The 18615-nt window shown below is 31.8% G+C and overlaps 2 protein-coding genes across 2 annotated transcripts; both read left to right on the forward strand.

The window, feature by feature from the left end:
* Window positions 1–165: 165 nt before the first annotated feature.
* LOC6053386 (lambda-crystallin homolog) lies at window positions 166–10726 on the forward strand. The gene is made up of 4 exons (XM_038263103.1): window positions 166–305; window positions 5118–5172; window positions 9675–10053; window positions 10113–10726. Exons 2-4 carry the CDS (start codon window positions 5129–5131, stop codon window positions 10635–10637), a joined length of 948 nt encoding a protein of 315 aa, XP_038119031.1. The 5' UTR covers window positions 166–305; window positions 5118–5128; the 3' UTR covers window positions 10638–10726.
* LOC6053382 (N-acetyltransferase 9-like protein) lies at window positions 166–16806 on the forward strand. Its single transcript, XM_038263104.1, has 3 exons — window positions 166–305; window positions 15569–15769; window positions 15839–16806. The coding sequence occupies exons 2-3, from the start codon at window positions 15583–15585 to the stop codon at window positions 16261–16263; spliced, it is 612 nt and encodes a 203-aa protein (XP_038119032.1). The 5' UTR covers window positions 166–305; window positions 15569–15582; the 3' UTR covers window positions 16264–16806.
* Window positions 16807–18615: the final 1809 nt, after the last annotated feature.

Here is an 18615-nt window from a genome sequence, read left to right on the forward strand (position 1 = left end):
AATCTTTGTACACGGGGAGCGTTTTATAAGGGTGTGGTAGTGAGATCTTTCGGTTATGTTTCGTTTTTGAGACGCATGAAAAAGTGGGCTGAGAACTGTTGTAGAGTTTCAGCCCACCTTGACAGCACGCTGGTTTGTTATGGTTTCGGTGTTGCGTCGCTCAGCCGATTATTAAACTGAAGTTACATTTTAACTAGCTAAAATACCTTCTAAAAAAAGATAATAATAAAGTTTTGTGACATCAGTCAGTGCAAAGTGGTTGTAACTAAGCTCTTGTGAAAGTGAATAATATTAGTGCATTCAAGGTGAGACAACTCCAGATTCGACTGAAATTAAAATTTAAGATTATCCTAGTGTTTTATTAGATACTTTAGTTTATATGTTGAAATAGATTTAACGGTGAACGTTTTACATTATTTAACCATTATATAGTAGTTAATTCAACTAATTTTAAAATGAAGATTTAATTTGCAGGATTCGAACACGACGTGAAGCTAAATGTTTTAAATTTTAGCATTAGGTGCAAAATGTTAAGGAAAAGCGATTCTCAGTTGTTTTTTTAGCTCATTTATAATAAGCCCGATGCAAATTTTATTTATAGTTTTTGTCTCAACCCTTTCAAATTCATATTTTTTATAAACAATTTTGAGCAATATTCTAGCCTTTAGCATCTTTGGATTCTCCATACAAGCTTAAGAGCTGTCCATATATAAAAGAGCTATGAAAACGTACATTGAAAGGGGATTTACTGATCGAATTGGTGTCTCCGGCAAAGTTGCAGGTTATGCCTACGATTTTTCAGATAACATGAGTTTACGAAAAAAAACCCGCTTTTTATTCATCTCTTTATCACAACAACTCAAACCATAAAAACAACCTCCGAACCAATGAAAATGTCAGCCGTTAGCCACCTGTAAATAAAAACTTGTTTTGAACAATGGGTTTTTTCGAAAAAATGCCCTTATTTGATGAAATGACATCTCCCAAAATACATTACCAACAGCGATGGAATAATCATCATCAAAAGAAAATCATTGGACGTTCATCAAGAGAAAAAATCCGGAGGGATCATGGCTCTTTTCTCTCGCGCACGAAAGATTGGTAAAAGGAATTTAAAAAAATCATCATCTTGATTATTCGGCGGAACATCTTTTTCACTATTACACTTGCAAGTGTAACGTCACACGTCGAAATATGACCTGTAACATTTTGTAGATGGGCAATATGTGTAAACAAAGTGAAATAAATATTTTTAAATGGTGCTGACAAGGAAATTCACAAAAAATCATCAACAGATTGATTTTCTTGGATAAATTCGGGAGCGATTTTATTTTGCGTGATTTGCCTCCTCTCTCTTTCGCGGGTGAAGAAAGTTCGCAAGCGAAATTGATTTTTTTGCGATTATTCCATCCCTGATTACCAATCATCAAAAACTTATATATCGTTGGAAAGGTCTTCACAATCTTCACTTTGCACTTTTATGTGCACTTTGAAAGCAGACCTTTCTAAAACAAATTCTGTGCATAAAATATTACTTCAGTGAAATGTGGCGAATCGTGACTACAGTGTAAGTAAGTACATTAGGTTTTAGAGTACTTAAAAGCTTAAAATTTAGAAACTTGTTTTTTTATGTATGCTTTTACATAAATAAATTAAAAATATGATCTTATGAGTGAAAGTATAGCTGAAAAAGCTGTCCCTATTCGTCCTATATATCCAGATTTGCCTCATATACAATCCTGCTTTATTTTGACTGTAAATTAGGCTCATTTCTGAATTCTGAGCTTTGGTTATTTTTAACTGAAATTTTACCAATTTCTTTCATCCGTTAATAACTATACGAAAACTATTTCATTACACTACTTTTCTCAAGTTGATTTTATGCAAAATCTTCCATTCTTTCGAATGAAAATGGTTGCGTAATGATAAGTGGTTGCGAACACGGTCAAAATTCAAAATTAAGAGTAAGTTTCTCAAAAACCCTTAAAATTATCCTTGAAAAAATAATTTTTGAAATGTTTTTCAGAGTGCGATAGAAAGCCCTCGCGATTACCTTTCCAACGATATATAAGTTTTTGATGATTGATAATGTATTTTGGGAGATGTCATTTCATCAAATTAGGGCATTTTTTCGAAAAAATCCATTGTTCAAAACAAGTTTTTATTTACAGGTGGCTAACGGCTGACATTTTCATTGGTTCGAAGGTTGTTTGATTATGGTTTTTTGGTGCGCTGAATCGAATGAGAACATTGCCGTAACGATTTGAGAACATGTGCATCTAGTGGGACGGTTTCAGCGAGAATTGGGTACTAAAGTCCTATGTCAATTTTTATGTACAGCGGTAAAAAACACGATTAAAAACCATTTCTGATCACTTTTTTTCTTTCTAATGCAAAAATTTTTTTTGACAAGACAACATTTTTTCGATGGATCAACTATGGTCCCCATGGAACGAGCTGTCAAGTAGGAGCTTTTCTGTCAAGAAGGACCGCGAGGTTAATTTTTCAAAATTGATTTAAAAATCCATTTTAAACTCTTTGTGCTCGTACAAAGGGTCATTGTACTCAGATTAATAAGCTTTATCGCTGTAAACAATAATATCAGCAATCTAAGCTTCATTTTAGGACCCAATTGCTCATATGTTTTAGAGGACCAAAAGTGCCAACATTTCAGCTTGAAGTACGTTTTTGTTTCGTCAAGTTAGTCCGCTGCAAATATTTTAAAAACTTTATGACAAAATCAATGTGGAAAGGAAAATTGAAGTGCAATCGAAAATTACTATTGATAAATATCGAGAAATTAAAAGTGAGAGTGTGTGCGTGCAACATGGAGTTAAACTTTTCGAAGTGCCATGCAAAACTTCACAGCAACTTCACAGAATGTTTAACTCCATGTTTAAAATTACAGCTCGATTAATAAAGTGCACCGTTTTCAAGATAAAACTATTTTTGGGTTATATTTTAGGAAAAAAGATGTATTGGAACATTTTTTTAAAATAATGCCAATCTACGTTATTTGTGTCCAAACCTGAGAAATAATCTTAGAAAAAAATATTTTCAAAAAGCTATAATTTTATTTTTTTCAAATTTGATCTGACCTTTGTAACTTATACATGGCTTTGCATGAAAATTTATGGAAAAAAAACATTTCTAGGTGTGTTCTTGTTATTTTTCGATTGGCGATATCTTAGAAATAATTGAATAGATTTTCAACGCCAAAAAACGAAACCTTTGAGAAATTTTCTCATCTTTTCAAAAAAAATGATTCTAAATTTCTCAATTACTAGGACAAATAATATATAATTTTTTTCTGCGAACCCTTTTTTTATGATAACTCTTAATCATAACCTACAACTTTACTGAAGGAACCAAATCGATTAACCCCTCTTCTAAACTTTAAAATTTTAAGGGACTTAGAAGTCTATCAACTGAAAACAAATTGAAATGCATTTTCCTGCGTTTAAAATCATATTTAGCATGTCTGGTATCGACCAAAAATATGTTGAATTGTTATAAAATTCCGTTGCAAAGAACACTGAAACCCCGATGGTTTGACATCAATTGTCGTCAAACGAACGGGGTCACTTTTTAGTTTGACACCATCTCCATCATTTCCACCATTTTTGCCGCCATCTTGGATTTCAAAATTCTAAATACCTTTAGAGTATTGCTCATTGCAAGATAAAATCAAGTTTCTCCTTCGCTGATAATGACAGGAGATAATAGCCGCCTGACTGCCGCGGTGTAAAAATCAGCAACTGAACTGAAATTTTACGTTGATTTGGCTGTCAACTGTCAACTTGATTTGTTTTGTATATTTTCCAAAAAGCCAGCTGAAAACTCAAGGCAACCTTTGACAACAGCCAAAAATTGTATTGCGGTTGTCATGCGGCTGTCATGCGGCTGTCATGCGACCATTTTGTTGCGGTCGTATCAACGCGCGTAAACTCTAATTATTGACGCCCGCAGTAATAGTAACTGTAATAAACTATTTATAGAAATTTATTTATAATAAACTGTTTATAGTCATACTTGAGCTCAACAATCAAAATAAGACAATATTTTTTTTCGTGATTCGATTATCCGAAGTGAAAATTTTGCGAGGCCTTCGGATAATCGAATTTTAATATTTAAAAAAAAAAAGTTTCCTGTTGCTCAATCACACCACGGAATTACAAATGTTGTATACTTTTGATTTTTTGTACAAAATTTATTCTTCAAATTAAAAAAAAATCGCTGCATTCTGCATCTTGTCTAATTACTGATTGTGATTAGTACGTCCAATTAAATTCAGACTAATCACTTTGACACCTAATTTGTCACTTATATTCGCTCGTCTCAAGCATTATAACCATCCAACAACAACCAAATCAGTTGACCCCAACCAGCAACTCGGTTAATTGGCTGAACCCCTCGGAGAATACGGAAGTCAAAGGGGGCTACGGGTTGATAACGGTTTCTTATTCTTTCACTTAATACTGACTGGCATTAAAATAGCTTCACACCAATTCCTGCACTTGTTATCTGAAGCACTCACTTCTCTATATTTATGTCTGTTTATCAAGATTTTATGTTTGTTTTATACTGATTAAAAACTCTTTTTACTGACTGACTACTTGAAGTCATTATCAGTTTGAAGTCTGTATGAGTGCCACCAACTGTTTAGCGCCCAGATAAGAACAGATCAATAACCATAATATGCATTTCCCGATAGAGAGAGTGTGATTGTTATTTTAAAATTTATTGCATGTGTACGAGCTTTAAATCCCTTCTTCATTGCGTTCCGCTTAGTATGAGTAACTAGCGTTAGCAGCTGATACTACAACCCTACGAGGACAAACCCACAGTCTGTAATCAACCGGTCGTCGCGCGTTCGAGTGTCGTCGTCGTCGTTATCTTCGTCGTCGGTGAATTCGATAGTGCCGTTCAGTTGGTCGAAAGAAGCCGGCAAGCTCGGACGTGGTTTACAACTTGTAGTTGGTGTGATTAATTCCAAGCTTGTGCTAAAATTGTTTGTTTTCGATTTGCATTTGCGTGTTTGGTTTTGCGCAGTCAAGTGTTTGAATTTGAAATTAATTTCAATTTCTATCTGTTTCTTTGGTGAATACGCCCACAAGAGCACCTTAAAATGGCCTCTGTACAGAAAAAGGAAAAGATTGCCATCATTGGCAGGTAAGTACTGAGCAAAGCTACTAATCATAATTTGAATCAATCAAATCGACAAAGACGAATAATCATGAGTTAAACTTTCACTTTCTACCGAAAACCTGGTCAGTGGGTCCCACAAGCCGAAAACCAGTTCTCAGTTACGTCACAGTTGAACCATGCAATTTTGACTCAAACCGGTTCGATCCTCCAAATATCAAGATTTCATAACTGACCTCACTTCATTATAGACGTATCCAGTTTGAAATGGCCGCTAGGTGGCCAATGGTGTTAGAAATGACAGCTTCCATGTATTTGAATATGGGAGCTCAGGAAAACTCAATTTTTAAGCAATAAAATGATTATTTATGATAAAAGTATTGATTGATTAGGTGCACAAAATGTGTCTAGAATATTATTAAAATAAAAACTGTTCAAAAATTTGCCATTGAGATAAGTACACCATTCGATTCAGCAGGAATTTTGGGCACCAAAAATATATAGTTTTCATATGTTAAGTGTTTTATTTTAGAAGAAAATTAACAAAAAGTATGAAAATCGAGACATTTAGTATGGGAGCTGTCAAATCTCTCACCATCAAAAAGCAGCGTTGAGCTTTCGCTGGATTTGTCTATATAGGAAGAGAGTATCTGGTTGAATGAACCTGTTTTCTAATCAGCTCATCTTGCCCGAAGTCTTTTCCTTGATTGAGTCCGCAGATAAGAAGCTCCCGTTCTGATTCAGAATGACCCCAAATTGTCCTTCGGAGAGCCGGTTGAGGCGTAACCCCTTTTAATGCACTGTATTGTGTGTTTGTACACGCCACTCTTGTTGTTGAACGATTTTATCTGCAATGTTTGCAAACAACTTAAAGGGCAACGTGCGATTCTATTGTGTTGTAATGTTTTTGCGAAGCTTTGTTCAATTAACACCGGAAAAATTTTGTATTTTATGAAAAAGTTATAAGCTTTATTTTATTAAACAATGAAATGTTTATTTATTCAGTAATTTGAAGATTTTCTATAGTCTACAAAGCTACAAACTAAATATTGGTTTGAAGCTGATTTTTTATGAAGAATGTATTTTTTGCAAAACTTTTCCCAATCTTTGAAAACACAATTGTAATTTCCTAAAATATTTATTTACTCGTATTAGCTTTGAAAAGTGAGAGTCAAAAAGTGAAATCTTCTCTAATTTAATGATTTTCTAAAGTAAATATACATAAATAATATATATTGTGCTTACAAATATTTCCAATTTGATAATTAAAATTTTTGAAACACATGTTTTTTTTTATTTTGGAGATACTAACTTCTTTAAGCGGAATTTTTTGTTATTTTGTATCATTTATATCTCCAAACAAGTCTCCATATAAAAGTGCAATGGAAATATTCGGAGATTCGTATCTTGAGAAGGGATATTTTGATAGATTTGAAATATTATTACATGTACTCTTCCCAAAAAAAAAATCCAAGAAATATTTTGCTACGATTGGTCAACATTTCTGAAGCAACTCAATTTCACATTATTTTCTACTCAGTTAGGCAAATATTTTTAATACAGTATTTGTTCGGTAACTGGGCTGAAAACGTAGCCCAATTGAGCTGAACGAAAAATAACGAGGGGACTACCAATGCATAATATTTTCTTGTTTAAATATGATAATAAAAGTTACTCAAATTTATTTACAATGCCTATTTTTCACATTTCTTTAATTGTGGCTGGAATTGAATAAACATTTGATTTTTTTTTAATTTATCATGATTTTTATATCCCTTAACCCCTCGGTAATTTCGGTTTGTTTTGTTTTTTTTACGTTTATCTACTTTTTATCCTCGTCATTTTTCGTTCAGTCCAGTTAGCGAGCAGCATTCGGTGACTGGGCTACGTTTTCAGCCCAGTTACCGAACATGTACTGTATAGATTTTTACAGATCCATTTCAATAGTTTTAACCTGTTGTTAAATTATTATTTTAAAAACATGTATCTTTCTGAAACAATAAATATGCACACAAAAATGTGTCGTTGCACTTTTTCAATTGTTTTCAAATGTGATCGTTTTCAATAAATCTTTAGCAACATTTTGACAGTTGGAAAAATTTAGCAAATTCCGAGAAAACTGGTAACTATTTAACAAATCGCGCAGTGGAGGCCAGCTTTTGTTTTACACTTCGAGTTTTGTGAAAAAGTTATCGATTGTAAAGTATCAGTTTTCGTTTTTGACTCTTTTATGGTGAAGAAAAGTAGGGGAAAGTGGGGCAAGTGTAACAAGCTGTAATGCTTTTTCAAACCCGTTAAAAATGTAAAAAATCTGTCGAATTTGTTGATAATCATCTTATGCCAGGTCTTAACTAAGACTTTGATAGAACAACTCTCAACTAGTGGGGGAAGAGGAACAATGCATGAAACAACATGTTACATAATTTCTGACAATTGAACTGTTATCACTTAGACACATCAGGTTAGAATGTATTTGAAACGTTTCTTTAATTTTTAGATGAAATGATAATATTTTACTAAAAATTTGATCATTTTCACGAAAAACGAAAAATAAATGGTATGTTTTCATAATAGTACTATATTATGCATGGACAATGTTTTTTAACAAATGTTTATCAGTTTTAAAGTACCTTATGTATTTATTTTCCAATAAAATGTGTTGTTCCAGCAATTCGTTTTTTTTTGTACCTAAGCAAGTCTTTGAAAAGCTCTCAACAAAAATAATCAAAAGATAAATCCTACTTTATAATAGGTGCAAGTCATTGGTAGGGACACTACTGATCTAGGGGAAATAGCATTTTGATAAAATGAACTTAAAAATGTACCCTAAGTCTTATTTTGGGCTTTCCAAATCATTTAAGAAAACAATGGGAATTGAACACTATGTTCGTGGTTCCCATTTTCATGAACGAATGTTCACGATGTTGGGAACTCTTTTTTTTCCGTGTAGTTTCACAATGACGTAGCAAAAAAAACTCTTTAATTTTTTTATTTTATTTGAATCTTTGTCGATACATTTCTGAAGATACCATATCAGTCGGAAAACACTTTCCAAAGAAAAAAAAATACAGTTGCCAAAACTTTTATGGACAAATTATACACAAGAAAAATGCTTAATGATTCTTCAACAGAATAAATGTTAAGATAATTTTCCTGGCAAAAGGGAAATTCTAATATAAACAAATCCTAAGGATTTTTAATGTAGAGCAATTCCATGTCGAATAGGGAATCGGTTGTACCCGACCCTCTCTGATTTCAATGAAACTTTGTAGACATGTTATTCTACGCTTATATAAGCCATTTTTGTGTATATGGAGCCAGTTTCACTCGATAATGACATTTAAGAAGAGCGTAAGTGTTTTAAATATTTTTGTATTTCGTAATTTAAATATTGCTGTATCTCGAAGCCGTTGCTTCGTATCAAAAAGTGGTCAAAGAAAAACTTGTAGGAAATTTGACGGGCTTTCTGAAAAAGATACACTGAAACAAAAAAACAGTCTACTTTTATGAGATTTTTTGATTTTTAAGTTTAAAAGTCAAATATGAACGATTTTTTTTTCGTTGAAAATGTTTGTGAAAATAGCCTAAGATGATACAAAAATACTCACGAAAAATACAGGATGAAGCAACTCAACTAAAAAAATACAAAAATCATTTAGGGGAAATTCTTGTATGTTTGGCAGGTTAAGCACTCGCTCCTAACTCCATCCAATTTGCTGACTTTCACTATTTAAACAACTAATTTTGCAAAACTTTTGGTAGAAACTTGCTTGCTCACTTTTTATTGAGCTATTTATCACTCGAGTTCAGTTGAAAACGCTTTTAATTAGCTTTAATTGAATGTCAAAATTCTGACCTGCCAACATTAGAGGCACGCTGGAATCAGATGCAGTTCCCCTACTGAAACTGTTTTTTTTTTTTTCAAAAGTGCTCTAAACATCAAAATTGGCAAAAACCGATAGTGGGAATCGATTCTCCAGATAATTTTACATAAAAGTCTCCATATTGACCATTGCCCTAAGTCCAATCCTTGTGAAGGTACAGCGGTTTTAAAAATAAAAATGTTAACTTAAAAATCAAAAAATCTCATAAAAGTGGAGTGTTTTTTTGTTTCTGTGTATTTTTTTCAGAAAGCCCGTCAAATTTCCTACAAGTTTGTCTTTGACCACTTTTTGATACGAAGCAACGGCTTCGAGATACAGCAATATTTAAATTACGAAATACAAAAATATTTAAAACACTAACGCCCTTCTCAAATGTCCTAAGCGTAGGATAACATGTCTACAAAGTTTCATTGAAATCGGAGAGGGTCGAGAAAAAAGTACCTAAAAAATCCTGTTTTGGGCTGGAATTGCTCAGTAGTCAATTGGTTTTCTGGGGAATTCTAAACAATCTTCTGGATTAATTATTTATTTCTGAGATAATTTTCAGATACGAGACTCTGCTCGAGAAATAACAGAAATTACATAAAATTACCCTTCCCTAATTTAAAAACATAACAAAAATCTCACATTTTATTCCACAACCAGCGGACTCATCGGTCGATCATGGGCGATGCTGTTTGCCGGAGTCGGCTACCAGGTCACCATTTTCGACATCATCCCCGAGGTGGTCGAGAAGGCCCTCAAGCAAACCGAGGAAGAACTGAAAAACCTGGAAAAGAACGGTCTGCTGCGGGGAAAGCTGACCGCGGCCCAGCAGTTTAGCTGCATCCGCGGCTCGCACAACCTGAAGGAAGCCGTGACCGGCGCGCTGTTCCTGCAGGAATGCATTCCAGAGGTGCTGGACATGAAGAAGAAGCTGTACGGCGATTTGGACGCCGTGGTCGGTTCCAACACGATCATCTCCAGCTCGACAAGCACGTTTATGCCGTCGCTGTTCAGCAAGGACTTGAAGCACAAGGATCAGGTATTTTGTAATCAACTGTAAGAGTATTTGTAAGCTATAACGTACCAATCCCCTTTTAGGTTCTGGTGTCCCACCCGGTGAATCCCCCGTACTACGTCCCGCTGGTGGAAATCGTCCCGGCTCCGTGGACCAAGCCCGAGTACACCGCAAAAACCCGCGAACTGATGACCGAGATTGGCCAGAAGCCGGTGCTGCTGTCGCGGGAAATTGAAGGATTCGCGCTGAACCGAATTCAGTACGCGATCCTGAACGAAACGTGGCGCCTCGTGGCGGACGGAATCCTCAGCGTCAAGGACATCGACAGCGTCATGTCGGATGGGTTGGGCATGCGGTACGCGTTCCTGGGGCCACTCGAGACGGCCCACCTCAACGCGGAGGGAATGCTGAGCTATTGCGATCGGTACAGCAAAACGATCTATGCCGTGAGTCAAACGATGGGAGAGACACCCCGGATGGAGGGACCGGTAGCGCAACAGGTCGCCAAGGAGCTGGAAGAGATGGTTGCGCTGGATAAACTGCCCGAGAGACGTGCCTGGCGGGATGCGTGCTTGACCAAGTTGGCTCAGCTGAAGAAGAACATCTAGGGGGGGTTTGTGGGTGAAATGTTCGCCATTTTTTTGCATTTTCTGACTACTTCAATAAACATCTACTAATCGAATAATTTAACTTTAAATGTGTGCTTTATTTCTATTGAAACTTCCTGATTAAACTGATGAGATAGCATAGCTGAGTAATTGTCTACGTTTTCGAAAATCAACTTTTCTTTGTATTTTTATTTGAATGAAACTTTGTCCTTGAAGCCATTTAGCATTTGCAATTCTGCGGGCTGGTAATATAATATGGGGATTTGAATATTCAGGGTTGTTACGGAAAAGTCGAGAAAAAATCCGCGCCAGATCCGCGCCGACCCCAAAACCCAATCCGCGCGAAATCCGCGCCACATAAAAAAATCGCGACAAACATAGAAGAGAGTAACATCAAACGAAAAAAGAATAATACAGAAAGCATTTGGATCAGTACCGTTGATCAGTTGTGGATTCATATCCCACCTGTACCAAATGGAACCTTTTTTGCCATTTCTGAAAAAATATTAGCATTTTTTGTAACACTTTAAATATCGAAAAGCTTTGAAAACAAATTCAGGAAAAAAAATTTAAATTCAAAATTTAAAACCATAAAATAAATCACCAGATTATAAAATCTAGGGATTTACTACTTGATAATTCTCGCCAAAACTTTACTCTGGAAAATCGAAAAACGAAATTTCTATTATTTTCTTCTCTAAATTTCTCTTAACTAAAATATGACTCCGAAAATGATCCGAACTAAGAAAATGGCAAAAAATAAAATTTAAAAATTTAATAATTAAATAAATTTAATAATTAATTAATTAAATATTTTAATGATTTATTAATTAAATAATTTAATAATTAAATAATTTAATAATTTAAAAATTAAATAATTTAATAATTTAATAATAATTGAATAATTTAATAATTTAATAATTTGATAATTTAATAATTTATTAATTTAATAATTTAATAATTTAATAATTTAATAATTCAATAATTTAATAATTTAATAATTTAATAATTTAATAATTTAATATTTTAATGATTTAATAATTTAATAATTTAATAATTTAATTATAAAATAATTTAATTATTTAATAATTTAATAATTTAATGATTTAACAATTTAACAATTTAATAATTTAATAATTTAATAATTTAATAATTTAATAACTTAATAATTTAATAATTTAATAATTTAATAATTAAATAATTTAATAATTTAATAATTTAATAATTTGATAATTTAATAATTTAATAATTTAATAATTTTATAATTTAATAATTTAATATTTTAATAATTTAATAATTTAATAACTTAATAATTTAATAATGTAATAATTTAATCATAAAATAATTTAACAATTTAATAATTTAATAATTAAATAATTTAATAATTAAATAATTAAATAATTAAATAATTAAATAATTTAAAAATTTAATAATTTAATAATTTGATAATTTAATAATTTAATAATTTAATAATTTAATAATTTAATAATTTAATAATTTAATAATTCAATAATTTAATAATTTAATAATTTAATAATTTAATAATTTAATAATTTAATAATTTAATAATTTAATAATTTAATAATTTAATAATTTAATAATTTAATAATTTAATAATTTAATAATTTAATAATTTAATAATTTAATAATTTAATAATTTAATAATTTAATAATTTAATAATTTAATAATTTAATAATTTAATAATTTAATAATTTAATAATTTAATAATTTAATAATTTAATAATTTAATAATTTAATAATTTAATAATTTAATAATTTAATAATTTAATAATTTAATAATTTAATAATTTAATAATTTAATAATTTAATAATTTAATAATTTAATAATTTAATAATTTAATAATTTAATAATTTAATAATTTAATAATTTAATAATTTAATAATTTAATAATTTAATAATTTAATAATTTAATAATTTAATAATTTAATAATTTAATAATTTAATAATTTAATAATTTAATAATTTCATAATTTCATAATTTAATAATTTAATAATTTAATAATTTAATAATTTAATAATTTAATAATTTAATAATTTAATAATTTAATAATTTAATAATTTAATAATTTAATAATTTAATAATTTAATAATTTAATAATTTAATGATTTAATAATTTAATAATTTAATAATTTAATGATTTAATAATTTAATAATTTAATAATTTAATAATTTATTAATTTAATAATTTATTAATTTAAAAATTTAATAATTTATTAATCAATAATTTATAATTTTATTTAATAATTTAAAAATTTAATAATTTAATAATTTAATAATCTAATAATTTAAAAATTTGATAACTTAAGAACTTCCTTAAAAAATTAAAATTCAACAAAAAAATCAATTGTAATATTTTCGTAATTTTTAAATTTAATAATTCGTGAAATAAAAAAAAACACAAAAAAAACCAATGAGAGATTTAGAATTGCAAATTTTAGTAAATTGATCTGAATCCAGTAATGCGAGTTTGTTAATTTAAAAATAATCAAACTATCATGGCGGAAATATTTGAAATTGGCAAAAAAATAATAAATAAGCTAATTTTGAAACAATCTTTGAGCATATTAAACATGTGTGTGTGTGTGTGTGTGTGTGTGTGTGTGTGTGTGTGTGTGTGTGTGTGTGTGTGTGTGTGTGTGTGTGTGTGTGTGTGTGTGTGTGGTCCAATCCAATACCCGCTAACCGGTAGCAAAATTATGGGAAAGTATAGTTTGTATCAGACTTTGTATATGCCGAATGCTGATACAACTTATCTCAGTCCCGGGTATTAGGTGGTGATAGCCCTCGCTCTGCTTCCAACGACCCATTTCAGAATGACAGAGCTCCTTGCGGTCCAATTCCGAGGTCGCTGGGCATTGTTCGGCCCCGCCTAAACATAGAAGCAAGCATCTGAAGGAAACTCGATCTATATTTAGACTTCCAATCCCCTCAGGCAAATCAGGGATCAGCGCGTATTTAATAGGGGGATGGCGTCGCTATTTTTAGACCACGTTTTCCACTTTTTCTCATCGAAACCGACTACTTTATCGACTTCATTTTGCTGGGCGAGATAGGCGTTACATCGTGCTGCCACCTGGTTTCTTTAAGTGCAAGAGTGGAAAAGTGCTGAGTCATCGTCTAAAAATAGACGGCGTCCTATCTCGCCCAGCAAAATAAAGTCGATAAAGTAGTCGGTTTCGATGACAAAAAGTGGAAAACGTGGTCTAAAAATAGCGACGCCATCCCCCTATATGAGAAGATAGCATGTTTCAACACTACGGATCAATTCACTGCTAGAGTGTTAACTTGCTGATGGCTGACTGCTTAGCGTCCCAGACCACCAATTCAATGGTGTGAGTTCGAATCCCACCTGATTCATTTTTCGTTTTTGTTCATATTCAAAGTTCAAATTACTGATTCCAAATTTCAAAGGTACCGACCGGGATTTGATCCCTGAACCTTCTGCTTGTGAGGCAGAAGCCGTAACCATTAAGCCACGGAGCCGATCAATCTTTGAGCATATTAAACATATCGTCAAATTTTCATTTTTAAGTCTTAGATATTCTTAATACTGCATGGGTAGGGGAAGGTGGGGCAAGACGACCATATGGGGCAAGAGGAACAATCGCTCGTACAGCCGTAATTTTTACAATTTTGATTATTTCCAGTATGAGGAATTGTTGCTAGCAGTGCAATTAGTCGATTCTACTACCACATAACCGCCAAAATAACGTAAACGCCACAGGGCATAAGATTTAATGAAGTTTTTTTAAAAACCTTTGTTTTCTTATAATATTTGGAAAGTACAAAATAAGGGTTAGGGTTCGTTTTAAGGCTCATTTTATCAAAATGCAATTTTTCCTAGAGCAGTAGTGTTCCAACCAATGATTTGCACCTATTAGAAAGTATGATTTGACTTTTGGTTATTTTTGTTGAGAGCTTTAAAAATCTTATTCAGGTGGGGCAAGTGCACCATATGGATATTTAGTATGGAAAACACGAATTGCTGCCATAACATATTTTATTGGGAAATAAATAAAAAAAAAATCTTAAAAACTGATAAACAATTGTTAAAAAAAATGTCCATACAAAATCAAGTGATACAATGAAAATTTACTATTTATTATCTAAGTAATTATTTTTTTCGTAAAAACGATCAAATTTTTAATAAAATATTATTATTTAACCTAAAAATGAAAGAAACGTTTCAAATACATTCTAATCTGATGTTTCAAAGTGATAGCAGTTCACTTGTTAGCAAATTAACATGTTTTTCATGCATTGTTCCTCTTGCCCCAACGGGTTGTTCGTCTTGCCCCACTAGTTGAGTAGAACGGACGGAAAATCAAAAATTTTAAAATCAATTTTTAACATTGAAAAACAGGATTTTTTCAAAATTTGTTCTATCAAAGTCTTAGTCAAGACCTGAAATAAGATGATTATGAAAAAATCCGACAGATGTTTTAACGTTTTAATGGGTTTTAACGAGCATTTCCTTAGCTTGTTACACTTGCCCCACTTTCCCCTAACTAGGAGTCGACAATTCTTTGAAAGCTGGAGTCGGAGTACTCTAGATTTGGTAGGTCGGATTCGGAGTCGGTTGAAGCAGAAGAACACCCTTACCAAAAATCATGATTTTTTGAGTTCCAAATCCCACTTTTCATACGATTTTTTGAGTTCAGGTACTACAACCATAAAAATGGTTATATGGGTTGAACTGAAAAATTCGTATGAAAAGTGGGATTTGGAACTCAAAAAGTCATGATTTTTGGTAAGGGTGAACGGAGCGGGAGTCGGAGTCATCTAAATTTAGAAAGCTGGAGTCGGAGCTGGAATCGGTTTACATAGATAAGAAACACACATGAAGCCTCAGATTTTTTTCAAACTCTGAATACAACACTAAATAAAAAAAATCATTGCATTTGTAGATTACAACAACACGATGCGCTTGAACGAGCATCTCCAGCTGGTTGGTACCAACGTTATATTGGTTCCGTACGAGGCAAAACACGTCCAAAAGTACCACCGCTGGATGCAAAGCGAGGAGCTACAAGAACTTACCGCGTCGGAACCCCTCACTTTGGAGCAAGAGTACGCCATGCAGCAGTCTTGGCGCGAAGATGGCGACAGTAAAATTTCTTTTTGTTTATGTTTTTGAAAGAATATCGAATATAACTGTGATATTATTTGCCTTTCAGAATGCACCTTCCTGATCCTGGACAAAGCGATTTTCAATCAAACGGGCGACGAAATCGCTGCTCTAATCGGAGACACCAACATATTCCTGCTTCCTCCGGATGACGACGGAGATGACGATCTAAAAACGGGTGAGATTGAAATCATGATCGCCGAACAGCCTGCCCGGGGGAAACGTTACGGTTGGGAGTCCACCCTGCTGATGCTGGCGTTTGGCGCCAAAAAGCTAGCCATTCGACGGTTCCGAGCGATTACGAAGGACAGCAACGCCAAAGCGATCCGGATGTTCACCAAGATAGGCTTCCGGGAGGTGAAACGAGTCGCCGTATTTCAGGAGGTTACATTTGAGAAGCAGGTGGACGCGGCTTGGCTCGAGTGGATCGAGCGGGAAGTTTCTCTAGTAATTGAACCGTATCGCAATGAGTGAAGCGATGTGTGTTGAAAGATTACTTTTATTACATGTAAATCGGCTTTTTTAGGTGCTGCTCGCGTTGAACTTTCCCTTCTCCAACTAGCTAGCTTGCATTAGTCTCTTGTTTGCAACCGTCAATCTTTGTTCTAACCTAATCAGAGCTATTTTCTATGTACCTTCGCGCCTTTCTTTTTATCTCTCTTTCCTTACAAAACTACACCAGCTCAAACTAGCACAATTGTTCGATTCGTTCGTATTAGCTATTTTTGGCAAACTATTACTTTTGTCCTCTTTTCTTTTCTTTCCGCCCTTTTCCTGCACATTTTCGACTATTGATTAATACACAAGACATAAACAAAATATGCGCGCTTCAAAATAAAAAGTAGAACGATTATTGCAATAAAAAGAAGAACGATTATTGCAGATATTATTTTTGAGTACGTGAGAGGGGGAAATGATTCGGAGTGTGATCTTATGAATCTACTAGCTACACCGGTTCCCAGCTTTCGACAAAATAAACAGAGCTTGTATACTTGTGACACTGAACAAAACAAAAAACGTTTCTTTCTCTTTGTTTTCATCCATTGTCATAAAATAGTATGATGAGTTATGATTTATGTAGTTGTTCCACGCTACGTGGAAGCGTGTATGTTGCTAATTTCTTCAAGTTGTTATTATTGGTTATAATTTAGTAAATTTTGTCTATCTAATTCCCTTACTATCTACGCATATTTTTTCAACAGTATGCACGGTGTTGATACTATCATCCCTTTACAAATTATTGACCATTTACTACACTGTTTGTTGTTCGCCCCTAGGTGAAAAGTTGTTGGTTTTATTTAAATGTAATTATCGTTGAAAAAATGTCCAAAACTTGAAAACACTGGTAAACATCCTGCAAATATTACGAGCGTGCGCATGGTTGTCAAATCAAACTGTGTCCCCGAAATGGTTGTGGAAGATTATGATGAGCTGATTAAAAGTCAACGGCAGTCTGTGCTGCAATCCTCACTCCTACTATCGCAGCTCGGAAGGTATGTTGACGGGTACTCATATTAAAAGGACAATATAATTTATTTTTAGAATTTTGGAAATTTAGAATTTTAGATTTTAGAATTTTGGAACCTGGAACCGCTTAGAATTTTTAATTTTGAAATTGTTAAATTTTTTAAGTTCAGAAGTTTAGAATTTTTGAATTGTATGATTTTAGAATTTCAAATCTTAAAATTTTAGGATCTAGGATTTTTACAATTTTTTATGTTTAGAATTCTAGAATTGAAGAATTTTAAAATTTTCATAAAAAAATCTATAATTTTAAAATTTTAGGATTACAGTCCAGACTCCAGTATCCGAAGCCTCGATTATCCGAAGGTTTGTATGGAACTCCAAAACTCTGTTATGTATTTCAATTGAACTTATGGTATATTGATAATTCACCAATAAAACCGAATTGAATTGAAAATTCAAATTTTTTTAATGTAAAAATTTTAAAAATCATAAAATTTAGAATTTTAGAAAAAAAAAAATTAAAGATTTTAGAATTTAAAAATTAAAAAGGTTCAGAATTTAGAAATCTGATAATTTAAAAAAAATAGAATTAAACAGTTTTAGAATTTAAAATTTTTAGAACATAAAAATTTCTGAATATAAAAATGTTGGAACTTACAAAAATTTAGAATTTAAAAATTTTTGAATTTTAAGATTTCAGAATTTCAAAATCTTGGAATTTATAAATTTAGGAATCTAAAAATTTTGGAATTAAAAGTTTTAGAATTTAATAATTTAAACTTAAAAATTTCAGAATTTAAAAATTTTGGAACTTACAAGCTTTTGAGTTTTAGAATTTAAAATTTTTTGAATTAAAGAATTTTAAAATTTAAAAATATTTAGATATGGAAAATTGCACAATTCCAGAATTCTTAACTCAATTTTTTTTTTTTTTAATTTCAGGATCTTAGAATTGTAAAACTATTGATGTTTAGAAAATTTGAATTTAAGAATTTTAATGATTTAGAATTTTATAATTGATGAAAAAAAATATAATTTTAAAATTTTTGATTTGAAAATTTTTAGAGTTTAAAAATGTTGGAACTCGCAAAAATGCAGAATTAAAAAAAATCGAATTTAAAAATGTCAGATTTTAAAAATTTCAGAATTTAAAAATGTTAGAATTAATGGTGCACATCATCCAGATTTTTGTTACAGACATTTTAGTAAACTACGGGAACTATCGATATGATATTTCATTCATCCCCTAAAGTACTGTCCAAAAAGTAATTTACAAGAAAGTACAACTTCCTTCGTTGCAGTGCATCCTTAAAAAATTTAATAAATTAAAAATTTTAAATTTTTAAGGTTTTTGAGTTT

Source organism: Culex quinquefasciatus, chromosome 3 (assembly GCF_015732765.1).
Source record: "Culex quinquefasciatus strain JHB chromosome 3, VPISU_Cqui_1.0_pri_paternal, whole genome shotgun sequence".
NCBI classification, from domain to species: Eukaryota; Metazoa; Arthropoda; class Insecta; order Diptera; family Culicidae; genus Culex; species Culex quinquefasciatus.